This window comes from Pleurodeles waltl, chromosome 5 (genome assembly GCF_031143425.1).
Source record: "Pleurodeles waltl isolate 20211129_DDA chromosome 5, aPleWal1.hap1.20221129, whole genome shotgun sequence".
In the NCBI taxonomy this organism is placed as follows: Eukaryota; Metazoa; Chordata; class Amphibia; order Caudata; family Salamandridae; genus Pleurodeles; species Pleurodeles waltl.
In genome coordinates this window covers 518,327,282-518,344,366 of record NC_090444.1, presented here as the reverse complement: position 1 = coordinate 518,344,366, position 17,085 = coordinate 518,327,282, and the positions used below count along the sequence as shown (strand labels likewise).

The 17,085-nt window shown below is 42.0% G+C and overlaps 1 protein-coding gene across 3 annotated transcripts in view; it reads right to left on the bottom strand.

Moving 5' to 3' along the window:
- The window catches only part of CFAP61 (cilia and flagella associated protein 61), a 1,725,308-nt gene that overhangs the window by 1,235,744 nt on the left and 472,479 nt on the right, over positions 1-17,085 (bottom strand). For all 3 annotated transcript variants that reach the window (XM_069234340.1, XM_069234338.1, XM_069234339.1), the window contains 2 exons: positions 15,299-15,438; positions 841-967 (listed from right to left, as the gene is read on the bottom strand). In XM_069234340.1, the coding sequence (XP_069090441.1) occupies positions 841-967; positions 15,299-15,438 (267 nt within the window). The remainder of the gene's footprint in view (positions 1-840; positions 968-15,298; positions 15,439-17,085) is intronic.

The window sequence follows — 17,085 nt, the reverse complement described above, 5'->3', positions numbered from 1 at the left end:
GCAGTAGGCATATAAACCTTCTGCACTTCTTTATGGCACCAAAACTGCCACTAGCCAAAAGTCTGATCCTTTTGTAGCAGAAACATAATCACAAGACTTACTTGACTTTTTTATTGCTGCCTAAAAGCTACAGTTGTAACGCGTCAGTTGAAGTATGTGTATTGCTTTGAAGACGCAAGCTGCAACCGCAAGACAACTGGTGGCAAATGTATATATATTTATATATATCACTTTTATATGTGGGTCTGGTTTACTTGGGGGCAGATAGCAGCCCAGCCCCCAGGGAACCACACATGCATTGACAAAAGTGATATATATATATATAGATCTTCTGTGTGTCCCGGGGGTTTTAAAAAAATCCTCAGGTGCATTTTAACCCCCTCCCTGGTGTCGGTCACTGGTCGTGGTCCGCACCAGGGAGGTAGTGTGGGCATCGACCAGTGGCCGACGCCCGCACCAAACGGCTTAAAACAAAATTTAAATAAAAAATGCTCAAAGACCAGTGTTCTCCGAAAAGTCAGCATTAAATAGATGCTACTAACTAAATAATATTAAAAAGAATAAAAGAGCTGAAATGTTAAATTCCCAAGGCATTATGAGAAAGCAACAAAATTAATCACCATCCAGGCTCTATATAATTAAACTGTGCAATCTGTAATATTAGAGGAAAACATGAACTAAAATGGCTATGGTATCTGCTTGTTTTGCAGAGAACTTCAAGAAGCTCAAAGGAAACCCACCTGGACCGTCTATTGATCATGTAGCCTCTCCTTGGTAAAGGGGCTAGTATGAGTAATAAAAACAAGCAGTAAAATCATCATAATAGGTCTTTGTACTTACTGGATCTCTGCGAGCCTCGTAGTAGACCGTAACTGAATTCAGCATGCTTTCATGGAGATCTAGAGCTTTGACAAGTGCTTCAATGGCAGGGAAATCAGTAGATTTTGCAAGCCTCACGTTTAAAGTGCTAAATGGTTAATCAAGATATAAAAGACAAAAGGATTAAAACATATATATATATATATATATATATATATATATATATATATATATATACACACACACATTATATAATTATATTACGTCAATAGAGCTCTGCTATAAAAAGTTAACATTCAGAAATGATAATAGATTGCTGAATGGTTTAGGAAACACCTTATTTTGTTTAAATATATTTTAGTGATTCCAACATCAGTCACAAATACCATCATCTATGGCAAATTCTTGGCTCCAGTTAACCCTATCACGTCATAAAAAGAGGAAAGCATGAAATCCACATTAATCTAATTAAACCTTTTTTCCACTTCTCACCATACCTATTTGTTATGAACTGAGGCATTTATGAGATCCTGAGAGAGGTTTTTTCCCCTCTACATACAAGTTAATGCATGTTTGTGGACCTCTGTGCAACGATCTTTCTTGGATAATATAAACTAAAATCCATTAACTCTGCAGGCATGTTAAGAAGGAAGTGTCCTTTCTAGCAGAGTACTTCAGGGGCGGGGTCGATTTAAAAAACTATCTCTGTAACTTTTTATTATATGTCAGCTTCTCAGGGCTATCATATCTAGAGTCTACGGAACCAATTCAGAGCTTTAGGAACACTTGTCAGCTACATGAAATAAGTGTTATGATCTCATAGCAGAGGCAGCAGAAAAAACAACCTATTTTGGAACATTTGGACTCACTGTGGCCTTTACTCCAGAAACATATGATTCCAGTTCGCTTTCAATTTAGTGCCCCTAGGTATCTTTCAACAAACTCAAGTTTTCCTTCCCAAAAAATTAAAGCAAGGGGCAGCCTCCAGCTATGCATAAAACTATCCTCAATATCATCACAGGTCCACTAATTACCTGTATGGTTTGAGAACATTTTAATTATTCTTTTCCAGTTAAGATGTCATTGAAATATCACTTTGTACTGATTTTCTCTATAGTGGACATATTACTATCCTCTGGGAATTTTCTTTCAAAACTACTCGTCAATTTATATATGTTGAAATATATGACTGTGGACCCTGTATAGGTCTTAATTTAGGTCTCCACTGATGCCAGGTCTCTTGTGGCTTCCTGTCTAATCTTTGGATACATGATCAGTGGCATATTTGAAAACTACCTAGCTTGTTGAATTTGTTTAGCTTGAGTTACTCCTTGTACAGCGTTAAGGATTTTATATTGCCTCTTTAAACATGTCTCCACTAACCCTAGAATTCCCACTTTGCAAGCCTTGTATACATTTTTTGTTGCATTCCCAGTGGGAATTCTGTGTTGAAGTAAATTGGTGTTAGTGGTGAGGAGGATGCTGTAATATAGTCTTAGAGCCCGCTGTAGGCCTGCTCCAGCGTTAAAGGCCTGAGTCGAATGCGAGCACCTTTAACAAGGGAGCGGGACTTTAATTGCCGGTATAGCCCAGATACAAAGGGCTATAAGACTATTGGAACATTCTGCTACTAGAGGGCAGAATGTTCTAATAAATAAAACAAAATCCTGACAGAGCCTGAGGGGATTAAAATTCCCTCGGGCTCCATTAGGCATTTCTTTTTTTTTTTTTTTTTTTTTTTTACAGCTGTTGCTATGAACAAAGCTCATTTAAATGTTGATGCGCTGGGCTTTTACCAGCCAGTAAAAGCCCAGAGCTCCATTGTCTCCAATGGAGCACCCAACAATCCAATGTTGTAATTCGTTTTATATTTACCAACTCATACAATGTTTGTAGACTTGCTCTGGTGACATTGTTTAGGACTGGGCATCCATAAAAGATCACATAACGCATGCCCAGCTACAGGGTAGTTTATGTGGATCCGTTGTTTGTCAGATTCCATGCAAGTCCAAATTCCTAGTAAACAGAATTGTGCTACCTGATAATAATGTACTACCTAGGCTAGTCATTCTTTAGTTGTTTTGGTCATGAGAATTATTGGGGCTATTCGGGGAATTTTTTGCTTTAAACTGATTCATTTCTTTTGGAGGTGCCTATTAGAATCACTTGAAATAAGTATAGGAATTGTATCAAGATGTACATTTTGATAATATTAGCTATGCCCAAATAGATATACCAGACCTTCCATTTTGCGAGCTCTTTCTTTTCCATCCCTCAACCTTAGCCAATTAACCTGAGAATATCAGTAAATGAATTGGTTACATTTATATCCAGGTATTTAATAGATTTTTGTGACCATCTAAATGGGTTATGATTCTTGAATTTACCCACAGATTGTAAAAAAAAAAATTAAAAAAAAGAATCTCTGACTTTCTGAATTTTGACACCAGATACCATTTAAAATTCAGCTAATTCCTTCATGAGAGCAGGGAGGGTTCCCCAGGAGCAGAATGAGAGAATCCACAAACAAAGTCATCTTGATTATTTACCCCCCCCAAAGGGCATGCCATTTATACTTTGATCATAATGATTCAATATATTATCCCTGCCTTCTTCAGTGGTAATGCCAAAACGTCCCTAAAACATTCAGGGGTACCAGGAGAGTACCAAATTGGAGCATGTGGACTGTAGTAACTAACTCCTGCTGCCAGCCTCAAATAGTTCCAACTCGTTGCGAGATCACGGAGGATTTTCAGTTTTATTTTTTTTAAAAAGAATTTTGGGTTTCCAAACTTGAAAAGAAATGCCTTAACGGCTCCCCTAACCGAGCTCAGAATAGCTTTAAACATTACACCGATCGGTGAGGCATCAGGAACAGAAAACAGCATTTTTACTGAATTCAATTGAAAGGCCCAGGCATAATAGTTCAGCGCTAGCCCCCCTTTTTCCCTCAGTTTTTTCCATGATATCCTAGATCCCTTTGATGCCCAAACAAAGGAGGTATTAGCCTGTTGAAGCTTTAATAAATACTGCTTATGCATTAACGAAGGTATAGAGCTGAACAAAAAGTTAAGTTTAGACAGAATCACCATCTTCACCAAGTTAACCCTCCCTATCAGTGTCAAGGGCAGATAAATCCATCTCTGAAGGGATCTGCACCCTTCCTCTATCACTGATTTTAAATGCGTTACTACACGCTGTTGAATGTCCTGAGTATACAGAATCCCTAAATATCTAATTTCTCTCTTCAATTGTATCTGTCCCACTGACAAATGATTCCAAGCCATGACCTCTGTCTTCTCTGCATTTACCCGAAATCCCAAAACTCTACCAAAAATCTTCAGCTAGAGACAGAAGCCTAGGCAAGGTAGAAGCCAGGTCAGCCGTGTAAATTAACAGGTCATCTGCATATAGAGTCACCTTTTTCACCCAACCATTACACTCAAAAGGAGCAACAGCCGAGTTTCCTCTTATTTTTCTGGCTAGCGGCTCTATATACAAATCAAACAATAACGGAGAAAGAGGACAACCCTGCCTAGTACCTCTCGTGATCTTCAGAGGCTCGGTAAGATTACCGTTTACTAAAACTCTGGCAATGGGATCTCTGTATATTAAATCTATAACTCCACAAAAGTTTCCTCCTAAACCAGCCGATCTCAGGATGAATTTTAAGTATCTCCAGTTCACCTTATCAAAGACCTTGATTGCATCCAAAGTAACCACAGCCAGGGGAGTTTCAAATGATGTAGCCATATCTATTGCCCCCGCCAAATTGTAGGTTAATTCATAGAGAAACCTACCCTTGATAAAACCTTTTTGGTCAGGGTGAATTAGTCGACCCATCACTCTGCTGAGTCTATCGGCAAGAATCTTAGCGAATATCTTATAGTCACAGTTTAGCAGAGAGATGGGCCTATAAGATTCACACTTAACCGGACTCTTACCCGGTTTCTGAATTAAAGCAATCGTAGCCGCATTCCATGAACCAGGAATAGGGGCCCTATCTTCAAAGATCCCAGCAAACAAGTCTACCAGAACTGGAATTATTGACTCCGCCATCCGTTTATAAAATTCCATAGGAATGCCATCGGGCCCGGGTGCCTTACCATCTTTACTACCCAACAGCACCTTCCCGATTTCCGCCACCGAGATCGGACTGTTCAAAGCAATTTGTTCTTCTTGTGATATGGTTGGGAGTGTGTCATCTGCCAACCAAGTACCAATATCCTCCTCTCTTACCTCAGCTTCTTCTTTATACAGTTCAGAAAAGAAAGAATGGAAAGCTACCTCCATTTCCTCCCTATTCGAAGATCTCTTGCATGCTTGATTTAACTCTACTTCCTTAATATAGTTCCTTACTAAATCTTGCTTACATTTCTCCAAGCTAGTAGCTTACCTGCACTCTCCCCATACTCAAAGTGCGCTAGTTTACTAGCTGCTACTCTTTTGGTGACTCTGACTTGTAACACCTCCTCCAACTGAAGCCTTAACTCCTTCAACTTAAACTCCAAAACCTCAGCCTCCTCCTGCTTAGTTTCTGCCAAAAGTTGCCTCCTCACTTTAAGCATTTCCTGTTCCAACTGTAAAATATTGGCCCTATACTGCCTATTCTTATAACTAGCTATATTAATAGCCTTACCTCTCATGACTGCTTTAAAAGTGTCCCATACCACTGCCAGCGAGGCTAAACCTAAATTGATTTAAAAAAAGGCCTCCGCCTCTATCCGCAACTGATCAAGAGCCTCCAAGTCTTGCAGCAGCGTACAGTCAAACGTCTATCTGCTACCAACAAACCGTCCAGCCACCTTTAAATCTAATACCACTGCTGCGTGATCTGAGAGATGGGCAGGTAAATAAGTAATATTATCTACCAAATCTTCAAGCCTGCAGTCAATAAGAAAGTAATCTATACGAGAGGAGTGCTTATATTTCTGATTATAAAAATAAAACTCCCTTAATTCTCTCTTCCGCTGTCGCCATACATCCCTTAACCCCCACTCTTTCATTACTCCTCTCAAAAAACATTGGGATTTTGGAGTCCCTAATGACCTACACTCTTCAGATCTATCCAAGTTATTATCTAGCACTACATTAAAATCCCCAGCAATTAGAACCGGATCCGGGAAGTCGACTAACTGTGAAAAACATTTTTCAAGTGGCCCAATATTGTCACACTTTGGACCATAAAACCCTGCCACAGTAAATGTTCTGTCAAATTTTTTTAACTTAACTATAATCCATCTTCCCACTGGGTCAGATCGTACCTCTAACAATCCTGCCTTAATCCCATGCTTAACTAAAATGGCAACCCCCCTGGTATTGAAGTTATGCTCCTTGCAGGCGAATAAATGTACCCATGCTAGTTTTTTTAAAGAGATCAACCCCCTCATCTCTAGTTAGATGAGTCTCTTCTAGAATTAGAATTTTAGCCAGGGAGTCTTTTAAATATTGTCTGTCCTACCTTTTGTTCTTAATCCATTCACATTCCAAGAGAGTAACTGCCATTATCCCCTGGGTGCCACTTTGATTGAGGTGAATGAGGAAACCTTTTTCTACATTTCCCACATGCTCCCCACCCTGTGACCCCCCGCCTCCCGCCCTTCCCATGGAGGACCCCCTTAGATAAGTGGACTGAGGTATGTCCACGATTAGAGCACACGTAACTCCCGGGGTTAGGGCCAGGGACGTTATTTCCCCATCGTGCTGCCCCCCGACATAAGTACAGCCAACAACTCATCCACAGTTTTCCCATCTCTCACATTATACATTTTGTTGTTAAACATAACCTTTAGATTAGCGGGAAATTTAAGTTGTGTTGAGGCTCCCAATAATCTAAACTCCTCAAGCCGTTGTCCCAACTCCCACTGCCTATTGATGGTAGTCCTGGAAAGATCTGATTTGATTTCAAATGAAAAATCCTGCGTTTTTAAAGATCTCAACATAAGTGCTTTTAACAGAATTTTATCCTTCAAATCATATGCTAAGAAGTTAATCAAAATTTTCCGAGGCATGCTAACGCTTGGATTTTTCCTGAAGGGGTCTCTATGAATCCTTTGAATGTCCCGCGCAATTTCCTCTTCGCTCTCCTCTAATGAGAGTGTGGACTTCAAAAGTGATACCAAAAACGTCTAATAATGTCCTGGGGGGGATCTGTTTAGTGATGGAATGCTAATTCCTCTGGAAGATCTTGAGGTGGAGTTGGGGTGTACCTTTTCTATATGGAAGTATGCTCAAGTAAAAGGCTGGTTACGAGAATCACAAGTGGTATGTGGGCCTGCCGGCTTTTTGGAAGAACTGGTGTTATCTGAGTTCCCCAAATTTAAGCGGGTTTCAAGTTGGTATTGGGAGATACTAGAAGGTTTGGATGGGGAATTTATATTGCCCACCTCCCTATGGGGGAAGAGTATGCCACAGGGGAAAGCCGTGCAGTGGTGGGTATCCTCGATGTCAACTTTGTTTAGGATTGTCAAGCCGGCATCTCTTTGGAGGTATCATCTGTTCACGATACATAGAGCATATCATTCCCCAGGGAGACTCTCTAGAATAGGCAGTAACAAGGTAACCAAATGTCCTAAATGTGATTTACAGCTTGCTTCTGACCGCCAAATGTTTTATGAGTGCCCAGGGGTAGAGCTCTTTTGGAAAGATCTTTGTAAATATCTCTCTCAGGTATTGGGATGGGAGATTTTGGTAACTCTCCCTTTGATTATTTTTGGCCAGATGCAAGGAGTGGCTGGAGGAAGTCATAACATTAGTAGAACAGACAAGGACCTAATTTTCTATTCAATCTTGGTGGCCAGGAGGGGAATTTGCCGAAAATGGACAGCAAATACACCTCCCTTGCTCAAAGACTGGCTGCAAGCCCTTTTTTATTTTGCAAAAATTGACTTGGCGGTGGGAGGCTCATCCAAGAGGAAAGAGGGAACGTGGGCCCCCGTGATTGATGGGCAGGGAAGCTGAATTTGGTTGTAGCCTTAGCAATTATATAAAAATGTCTGGTTGATTGTCCAATCATTATTTCTCCTCCTCCCCATCTCTCGAGGTCTGGCTGTCGGGGATACAGCATCTACCGCTGTAAGCCGATATGAGAGAAATTGGGGGGTCCTCGGCAGAATCAGCTCTTTTTGGGAAATGGTGCCAGGCTTAACTATGGGGCTGATATATGAGTTTCGGTGAGGTGTATGGGGACAATTATTATTATTTTTTTTAAATGAATGATTCAATATAGCAAACGGTCCTCGTACCAAGACAAATAGAAATCATATAGGGGATAATAAACATCCCTGACAAGTTCCTTTTTGAAGCTCTATTACCTTGGATTCGTCCCCACTGGGCAGCAGCTTGACAAAATTCAATCCCCTAACCTCAAAAGAAGATCAATTTTCTGAAGCCAACCAACTAACCAGATAACCAGCTGGTTCTAGTGAACGCTTTCTATCTAGGGTCACTATGATTACAGGAAAGAACTTAAACTGTACATTCTCAATTAATCCAAATAACATGGGTTGATTTCCTAATGTTATCTTGGGTTTTCCTATAGAAAAAAAACAAACCCTGACAGGTCTGTTTCTATTTAATATCATTGTATGTTTTTCAGCAGAAACAAACTCTTAACGGTCTGCATCTATTAATATTGGAAGTGCTTGTCCACTCTATTTGCAAGGACATACACGAACATTTTAGTGCACAAATTTATGACAACAGTGTGAAAGTATGCACAGCAATTAGGGTTCTTCCCTGACTCTGGAATTAGTGTCTGTCTCTGCATTCCATGGGGTAACTGCCCTTTATGCCATTAATAAAATTAAGTGTTTAACCAAGGGATAAGGCAGCACATCCAAGTATGCTTCTTAGACACATGTGATGTACTTATCTGGGGCCACTGTTGTATTAGCTTCCATGCCCTTAATTGCCATTGAAACTTCCCTGATCTCAGTCGGGCAGTCAAGCTCTTCCTTGTTCCTTGCAATTTCTACAGTGCCTGTACTTCTTGTAGACAGGGTATTGCATCCTCTCCTAGTTGGGAGCCTATATAGCCTTGTAGCCCAGCGTAGTGGCCTATACCAGCTATTAAAGGCCCGCTCCATCATTAAAGACCTGAGCTGATGGAACGGGCCTTTATCAAGGGAACGGGACTTTAATGCCGGTATAGCCAAGCTACAAAGGGCACAAGGCTATCAGAGCATTCTACCACTAGAGGGCAGAATGTTCTAATAAATAAATAAAAAAAGGCCTCATGGAGCCCTAGGGGATTTAAATCTCCTCCAGCTCCATGAGGCTTTTGTTCACAGCTGTTGCTGTTAACAAAAACATTGGAATATTGGCGCTCCAGGTTTCTACCGTCCATTAGAAGCCCAGAGCACTCCGTAATTTTCAACGGTGCACCGAAAATTCCAATGTTGTAATACTATATAGATGCCTGTGAATTTGCCTCAAAAATGTTTCTGAACAATTTCCCAAATCCATGCACCTTATGTTGTGTTTCCAGCTTGGGGTATTTCATCAGAAATGTCTTTTCAATCAACCTGCATCTCCTATCTTTATGGTTCTAAACAGCGATTAAAATTCCCCTCACGAAGGAGGGCCAAAAAGATGGCTTTCTGTGTGTTTTTTTGTGCGTTTTGTTTGCACTAAGGTTTTAATCGCCTCTCTGACTTCTAATGTTTATGTGGGGTTTTTAAGCGTAGCATCATTAAAAGGTCAATGCAATGGACCTCCACTCTCTTGAAAAATGTCTTATATCACTCAACATCCCAGCAATTCAACAGGATGAGATGTTCCCTAAATAGGCCTCTTCTACTCAACTATATGCTTGGCGCAATTATGTAGTATCTTCTAGTGTTAGTCTCATAGACAAGTGATAAGAATGAGTAGTCGTTCTCATCCAATTGTAGCTTCATCAGTGTGAATCTACTATACTAATGGCACAAATGACATCCTTCAACTGCTAACTGAAAACCCAAAAAAGTGCCTCTGTCATTTTTACAGTTTTCCAGAGAACTCTCCCAAACTTTTAAAAGTCCTACCATCATGGTTTCTCCTTGAGCAAGCCATATCAATGTACTCAAGAGCTCTATCAAGAATTGGCCTTGTCTTATCCTGCATTAGGTATGTAAACATTAGCTACTGCGACATACCTACCTTGCAAATCTATTTTGGCCATGACATATCTGCCCGAGAGGGTCTTTTCTTTTCATTTTTCATTTTCTTTTCATTTATTGAAGAAAGGACTGCACTACCTTGGATGTAGTCAATGCAAAACATTTTATAGCCACCTCAGTGTAGACATGTCATGCACATCACAGAAACCTAAAATGTGTACATTTCCCTATATAGCCTTAGAACCCGCCGTAGCGGGCTCTACCGGCTATTAAAGGCCCGCTCCCTGGTTAAATGCCCTCGCCTTCGGCTCGGGCATTTAACAAGGGAGAGGGACTTTAATAGCCAGTAGAGCCCGCTATGGCGGGTTCTAAGGCTATTAGAACATTCTGCCACAAAGGGCAGAATGTTCAATTAAAAAAAAAAAAAATTCACGGAGCCCGAGGGGATTAAAATCCCCTCAGGCTCCGTGAGGCTTTGTTCACAGCTGTTGCTGTGAACAAAGCGAACATTGGAATGTTGGCGCTGCGGGCTTTTACCGGCCTGTAAAAGCCTGCAGCACTCCATTGTTTTCAATGGAGCCCCCAGCATTCCAATGTTCTAATAAACTTTAAATCATTAGACTGATTGTATTCCTGGAGTATGCTCCCCATTTTCCCTTTAAACAACCAATTAAAAACAAAAGAACTATCAGTAGAAACCATGATTCAAAAACAATAGAAGTTACTCTGCTTAACAAGCCCCCTAACCATACAACTAACCAAAGCAGGTTAACTGGCAACCGGAGTATAGTAAACAGAATTAACTACCTCCATGTCCAATATCGGGAAAACCACAGCAGAGCCCTAAATTTAGGGGCCATATCTTTCATTCCATCTATAAAACAGCTGGACTAGCCTTATTTGTTCACAATGTCTTGTACCGAAAGTTGTCTTTATTGTAGGTTGACTCCTTGATTTTGGGTGAGACAGCCTAGAAGTAAATATTCAATGACAAATTCACCAAACTGCAACATGAACCATAAGTAACTTTGCTTTCCAAAGCGGCCTTACGTTTACACCCATTCCATCCTGTCAAGTATTTCTTACGCCTGTTCTACTTTTCCACTGTTGGCTTCTGCTGCTCTTCTGAAAAAGCCAGATAAATCCTGCTGCATTTTGCCCTCCATCCACTGATGGATCCTTTGGAGCTCAATGAAACTGTAGTCCCGCCAGAAAGGCTCAACAACAGGGCAGCTATTTCATGTTCAGATCATTAGTAACTTAGCAGAATTGGAGTAATGGCTGAAAGATCTTGATATAGGGAGACACTGCTGTCAATATAATGGATAATTGTGTTGCACCCTAGCCTCACAAATCTGCCTCTCCAAGTGGGCCAGAAGACAACTTGATCAGAATGTCCCTCAGCCCTCCTGTGTCCCTTGTAATCTTTCTCCTTAGTCTATGCACACTTTCAAAGTGTATCTGGAAGAGAATACACCTTTCAAAACAAACCTAAACAACTCTGCAATGCAATTATCTGGGTGACTGCTTTCACAGCACTCCTTCATACTGTGAAATTCTGATGTTACCCTTTCACAAACTATTTTCTAAGTCCTCACACTTCACAAAGATTTGTTACCTTTGAATTGCAAATGTTCGGATTTATATTGAGGGCTATTCTGAATCAGGCATTCAGATGCAACCAGGTAAATTAAAAGTTATTTTTTGGTGAACCACCAAGAAGCCTTGTCGCCATGCTACGGTCTTCGACTGTGATAAGACAGCCTTGTTTTCCTTTACCATTAGGCAAGCCTGAGATCTGTAACAGGAAATTATAGAACTTGCCTTATTTGGTTAACTTGGCACTTTGGAGCATGGATAAATGCACTGTAACCCTTCAATTAAAGAAGTGCTTCAGAACCGACTTAAAGAATTTTCATTTAGCACCCCACTCGAGTGGACCCAAAACATCTCATTTTCCACTACATATTTTGAATAGTCTCACCTTAGTCTCCTCCTCCTCAGTATTCAGTTTTATTTCCCTCCAATTCGACTCCCTTGTCAAAGACAGCATGTGATGCTGAAGCTGCCCCAGATTAAAGTTGGTAGGGACTAGAGAAGAGCAGCAGCAGTGAACAGAAGAATCAACGGAATTGAGATCTCTGATGAGTCCTCCCAAATGTAGTCACTCCTCAGCTACAGATGATGGATCAGTAAAAGCGCACCCTCCCTGAAGCTTCCCCCCTCACACCTGTCAATTGTATCTCAGCCAGGTATCAGGCCTTGACCTTGCATCTCTCCAAGGTACCGTCTATAAGGATTCTCTGCCCTTACCCTCCACTGCCACCCTAGCATGTAACATAAAATAAAGGCTCTTCAGAGTATGCTTTAAAGAAAAAATAAAATATATATTCAGATATCCACTTAATGACGTGTTAATTATCTCTCAATACACATGATTCTCATAAAACGTACATACGTGACTGTAGTGCATTTGAGAAAGAACTACACAACAGAATATCAAAATAAATGTTTGTTTTCAAAATCTCTCTTCAACAACGTTCACTAGTTAATTGGCTAAATGTTGACATAATGCTCAAAACTTGTGCTCACGCAGAAAAAAGCAAGCAGAGGTGATACAAGACGTAGGACTATTTGCAAATGGCAAGGGGAATATGTACAGAGGAACAAAGGATAATTATTTTTGTACAGGCTCTAAATAGTTGAATGTTTCACCTTGCAACAATAGTCCTCTGGGCATTATAAGGACTAGGAGAAAATGTAAATCTGGACTAAATTTTGAAGCTATACTGGTGAAGTATCCCTACAATTATTTAACATCAGATCTAAATACCTTGCGGTTAATGGGAAAAATAGTCCACACATGTGTGACAATCACTTTACCCATAAGTGCCAAAGGTATCCAAGGGCATGGCAGCACCCATGATCCAGTGGCAGTACTCTCCATCATTTCCCAGTCCTCTAAGGATGGTCTCTTTAAAGTGGACTGGTACTGGCCGTCATTTGGTCTTTGCAGCACAGAATCCTAGAGGCAACACCACGTGTGCCACATTCTCGTGCCAACGTTGCTCCGTTATGTTGGTTCACCAGCTCGCCTCCGATAGATTATTGATTTCGCTCCCACACCTTGCAATTGCTGGTTGCAACTGTTTAAAGGTCAAGCACATAGCTGGTGACCTCCCCTTAAATTATTTCGCCATCTTACTCAAAGGTCATAAAACATCTGATTTTAAAAACCGTTCTTCAAGTTCACTAATTATTTTAATACGTCAGACGCTGACTATCTGATATTTTGGCATGAAAACTCTGTTCGTGACTTCGATGCATGTGCGGTGTAATTTGAAACTAAGACACAAGGAACTGTTCGGTTTACACCCCCACAGGGTGCTGTCCAGTCAGCACCACACAAGGAGCTGCCCGGTCAACATTACGAGGGAAACTGTCAGCACCACACAGGGAGCTGTCCGGTCAGCACCACAAAGGGAGCAAGCTACCTGATCAGCCATGCGCGGGAGACTGTCAACGCCACAAAGGGAGCTGTCCGGTCAGCACCATACAGGGAGCTGTCCGGACAGCACCATACAAGGAGCTGTCCAGTCAGCCATGCGCAGGAAACTGTCAACGCCACACATGGAGCTGTCCGGTCAGCACCACACAGGGAGCTGTCCTTTCTAGGTTGCTACTTCAGAAGCAGGATCATCACAGAATAAATATACACCAAAAATCCGTAAATCACCAACAAAGATTAATGGAAGACAGCAGATCTGTCCCTCCTGTTTTCACTTCCCTGGTTTCAAACCATCAATTTAACGGGGCACAATCCAATGAATTTGTGTCAAGAGTCACAAAAAACACCTCGCGTGTCTGCTCTTTAATTATTCGACATTACAATTGTGTTAGCCGTTTCCTTCCTCTGCATCAGCCTTCCTGATGCGATGAGGACACGGTAAGCCAGAGAGATATTACTGCGTGATTAAGCTGCAACTAAGTCCCCAGAGAAGAGTAATCGCTGCGAAACACAATATTCATTATGTTCCGCGTTCTCCTCTAGAAGGTCTAGGCTCATTAATTACGGAATAACCTGAGAAAAGCGCGCCATAAGCCAATGCTCCCTGTTTGAATCCAATTACGCTTTTAATTAGCCGTTTCATTCTTCAGCATTTCTTTCTGAGGTGAATCATACTGCAAGGAGATCCCCCTCACGCTCTGCGCGCACTTACACGGCTGCATGTTGCGTTTCCCAGAAACCTGCATTTAAGTGCGCAGTCGGTCTAGTGTTATACTAGGATAACGTTACGATATTTTCAAGGGTTCAATTGAGCACATGGAGAATATAATAGGTTGGGTTATCAAGGGTCTCTAATTTGCATGCAGATGGTTTTAGCATTTCATAGCCCTCTACTTTAGCACACTGCTGGCAGGGATGGATGCTTGCTTATAGCATGCAAGGCGTTAAAGGGCTCAATACCAATGGCGAATATTTTACAATTTGTGTTTCAGCTGAATTCAGTTGATTGTAAAGGCAAGTCAGCTATGTGGTCAAGGAATAGGACCGTGCATACAGGCACTGGAGCTATTTCACGGTGAGTTACGTCGGCCAGGCCAAAGGGCAATGAGTGTTAATGCAAATCTGATTCCTGACCTCTCAGCTGATGGTGGCAAGAACCCTGGCACTCAGGATGATTATAACAAAAAAAGGTGAAGTGAAATTACACTTTATTCCACTTGGGCAAACACAAAAGATTTTGTTAACAATGGTTGCTCACTACTAACTTGAACATGATTTGCACAGGTGGAGCTAGTGGTTAATCCCTTTTCACGTTATGCCACATCCCTGAAACACCGAGTGCTAATCCTGCTGCTCTTCAATTCAAAAGTTTAAGAAAACTATAGCTTTGAGGTGTTCTAACCAAGTAAGCAAACGGTTATTACTCCTTTAAAGCTCGTGGCCAACCTGCATTGGATAAATGAGGGCATGCTACAACTACGTAGTATTAACCGCCCCCACCCCCAGATTCCCACCCTGCTGTGGGCATTAACCAGTTAGTTTGCAGTCTCACCACTATGGGACTAGGCGCATACTCAGAGGAAAGGAGCATTTACAGCTGTTAATACCTGGAATTTGCAGCTGTTAGTTTCCCCATCTCACTTTTTGTAGACAAAAGTCAAATGCATTTGTCTTGTTAGTGTCCCCATCTCAAGCGTTTGCTTCTGTTCGGACCTTGGCATTACCTACTGTTGTGATCTAGTATTTGATACCCGATTCGCTGGGGTAATCTCAGCGATCCATAGGCAGTGCTAATGTCGTAGTATAGACAATCCCTAGGGCCGTCCAGTGCACATGCTCTAAAATATTTGTCACGAGAGCCTCTACTAACCTGAGCAGTCCAGACCGATGGAAGACATAGAGCTCGTGCGGCAGCGTGCACGTGGTAAGCGGGACTACACGGACAAACCTCTGGAGCAGAAGGAATTCAGGCACAAGCTGCGGCACGGTGATGATGCAGAAATCTTTATCCTAGGGAGAAGAAGGGTTAAAGCTGTGAGGCTGGGGATAGGAGATAATGCTTTAGTTCTAATTCATACAAACAAACTCAGCGAAAAGGGCCCAGACTGTGGTAAAAGATTACTTGAAATACAGATTATTATTCTGACGGCACACACCTCCAAACCCCTTACTGTTTTCCACTGCCTGCAGCACAGTTTACACGCTCTTGGAGCTCACACTGTACAGTACGTTTCAAGAGATCAAAAGAGTTTAAAGTACCACTGTGTTCACCGCCCTCTACTCCTCCGCCCTCTCTAACTCTCAATTTACGCAGAGTCGACCCAAAGTCAGAGGTAGTATTTTGAGTCTGAAAACTTTTGGGGCTTTTTCCGCTGATTAATTTGGATTGTGATGGACAATAAAGCGGAGATGATGACCCCCCTCTTCGCTTGATACCTACCGTGTACCAAGTGCTGCTCAGAAACCACCAAAACACAGGAAAGGCGGCCCTCAATATTGTAACTCCCTGCCAGGCGCTGCTCAAGGCTTCTCTGGGTGGGAAACCAGGGCTCTGTCACTCAGGCACCTACGCGGCTACTAGAGCTCAGCAGCAAACCTGACTGGTCACGTTAGTCAGACCCTCACCTGACAGGTTTAGATCCAGATGTCTGTGAAAGAAGCAGAAACGTTTGACTGTGACACACTAACCCAGCACCTTGCTTAACACGAGCTCCACAGGCCTCCGGGGATGTGGAAGACTTCCATCTCATGACTGGATTTTATCTCGACCAACCCAGAGTTCTGAAGTGACCAGAAGGCGACAATGTGCATGGTGGCAAAGCAGCGGTTTATAAAATAACGTCTCTCCTCAGCAACCACCTTAAGCAGCAGTGCATGCAGAGATAGCAGCATGCAACTTCAGCTTAGGGGGCTCTGCAGGATGCCCCCTCCCACAGGGCCATACATATCTTCTCATCCCAGGCCACGTCGTGTTTGGGCGCCGTTTCATTTTCACACAACGCAAGTCTACAAAAACTTGCAACAATAAACACTGTTCCTTCTGAAAAATGAGCAACACAGCACTTAGGCCCCAAAGAATTGTTGTGGCTCCCCTATTATAAACCCAAAGCCACTTACACTGTGCAGCACTTCATAATGGTGTCTACGCTCTTCAGTCATGAGAGCGTTGACAGTTGCGTTCATGAAACTGCCCTATAAGTGCTTCTCTTTTAAACATATTCTAGGGCATTAGGTGCGACGGTGTGATGACTGTGAAAAACGATTTCTTCTCGCCAATCCTACTCCCTGCCCCCCGCCCCCTCCCCCATTGTCACTGAGTTTGGGTTTGTAATTGAAAGGCCAACGTTACATCTGCGAGGTATAAACTCGACGGGGGAATCTTTTGTCCTACTCCTTGACTCTGAGATCTGAAGCGTGATAAAGTGCATCTACTTCGTTAAAGTGTTCAGAGCTCCTATCATGGTGCAAACAATGAGCTTTTCATCCAACTTAAAGAACACAATAAACTTAACACACTGAGCACACATTGCTGACTGCCTCCACCTACCAATACAGTGCAGAAAATCTAAGTAATAAAGTAAAGGCTCCAACATATATGTGCCCACTAAACTACAGACATCAGGCTAGAAATTGCAACATCGCATCTCTGCAACATAT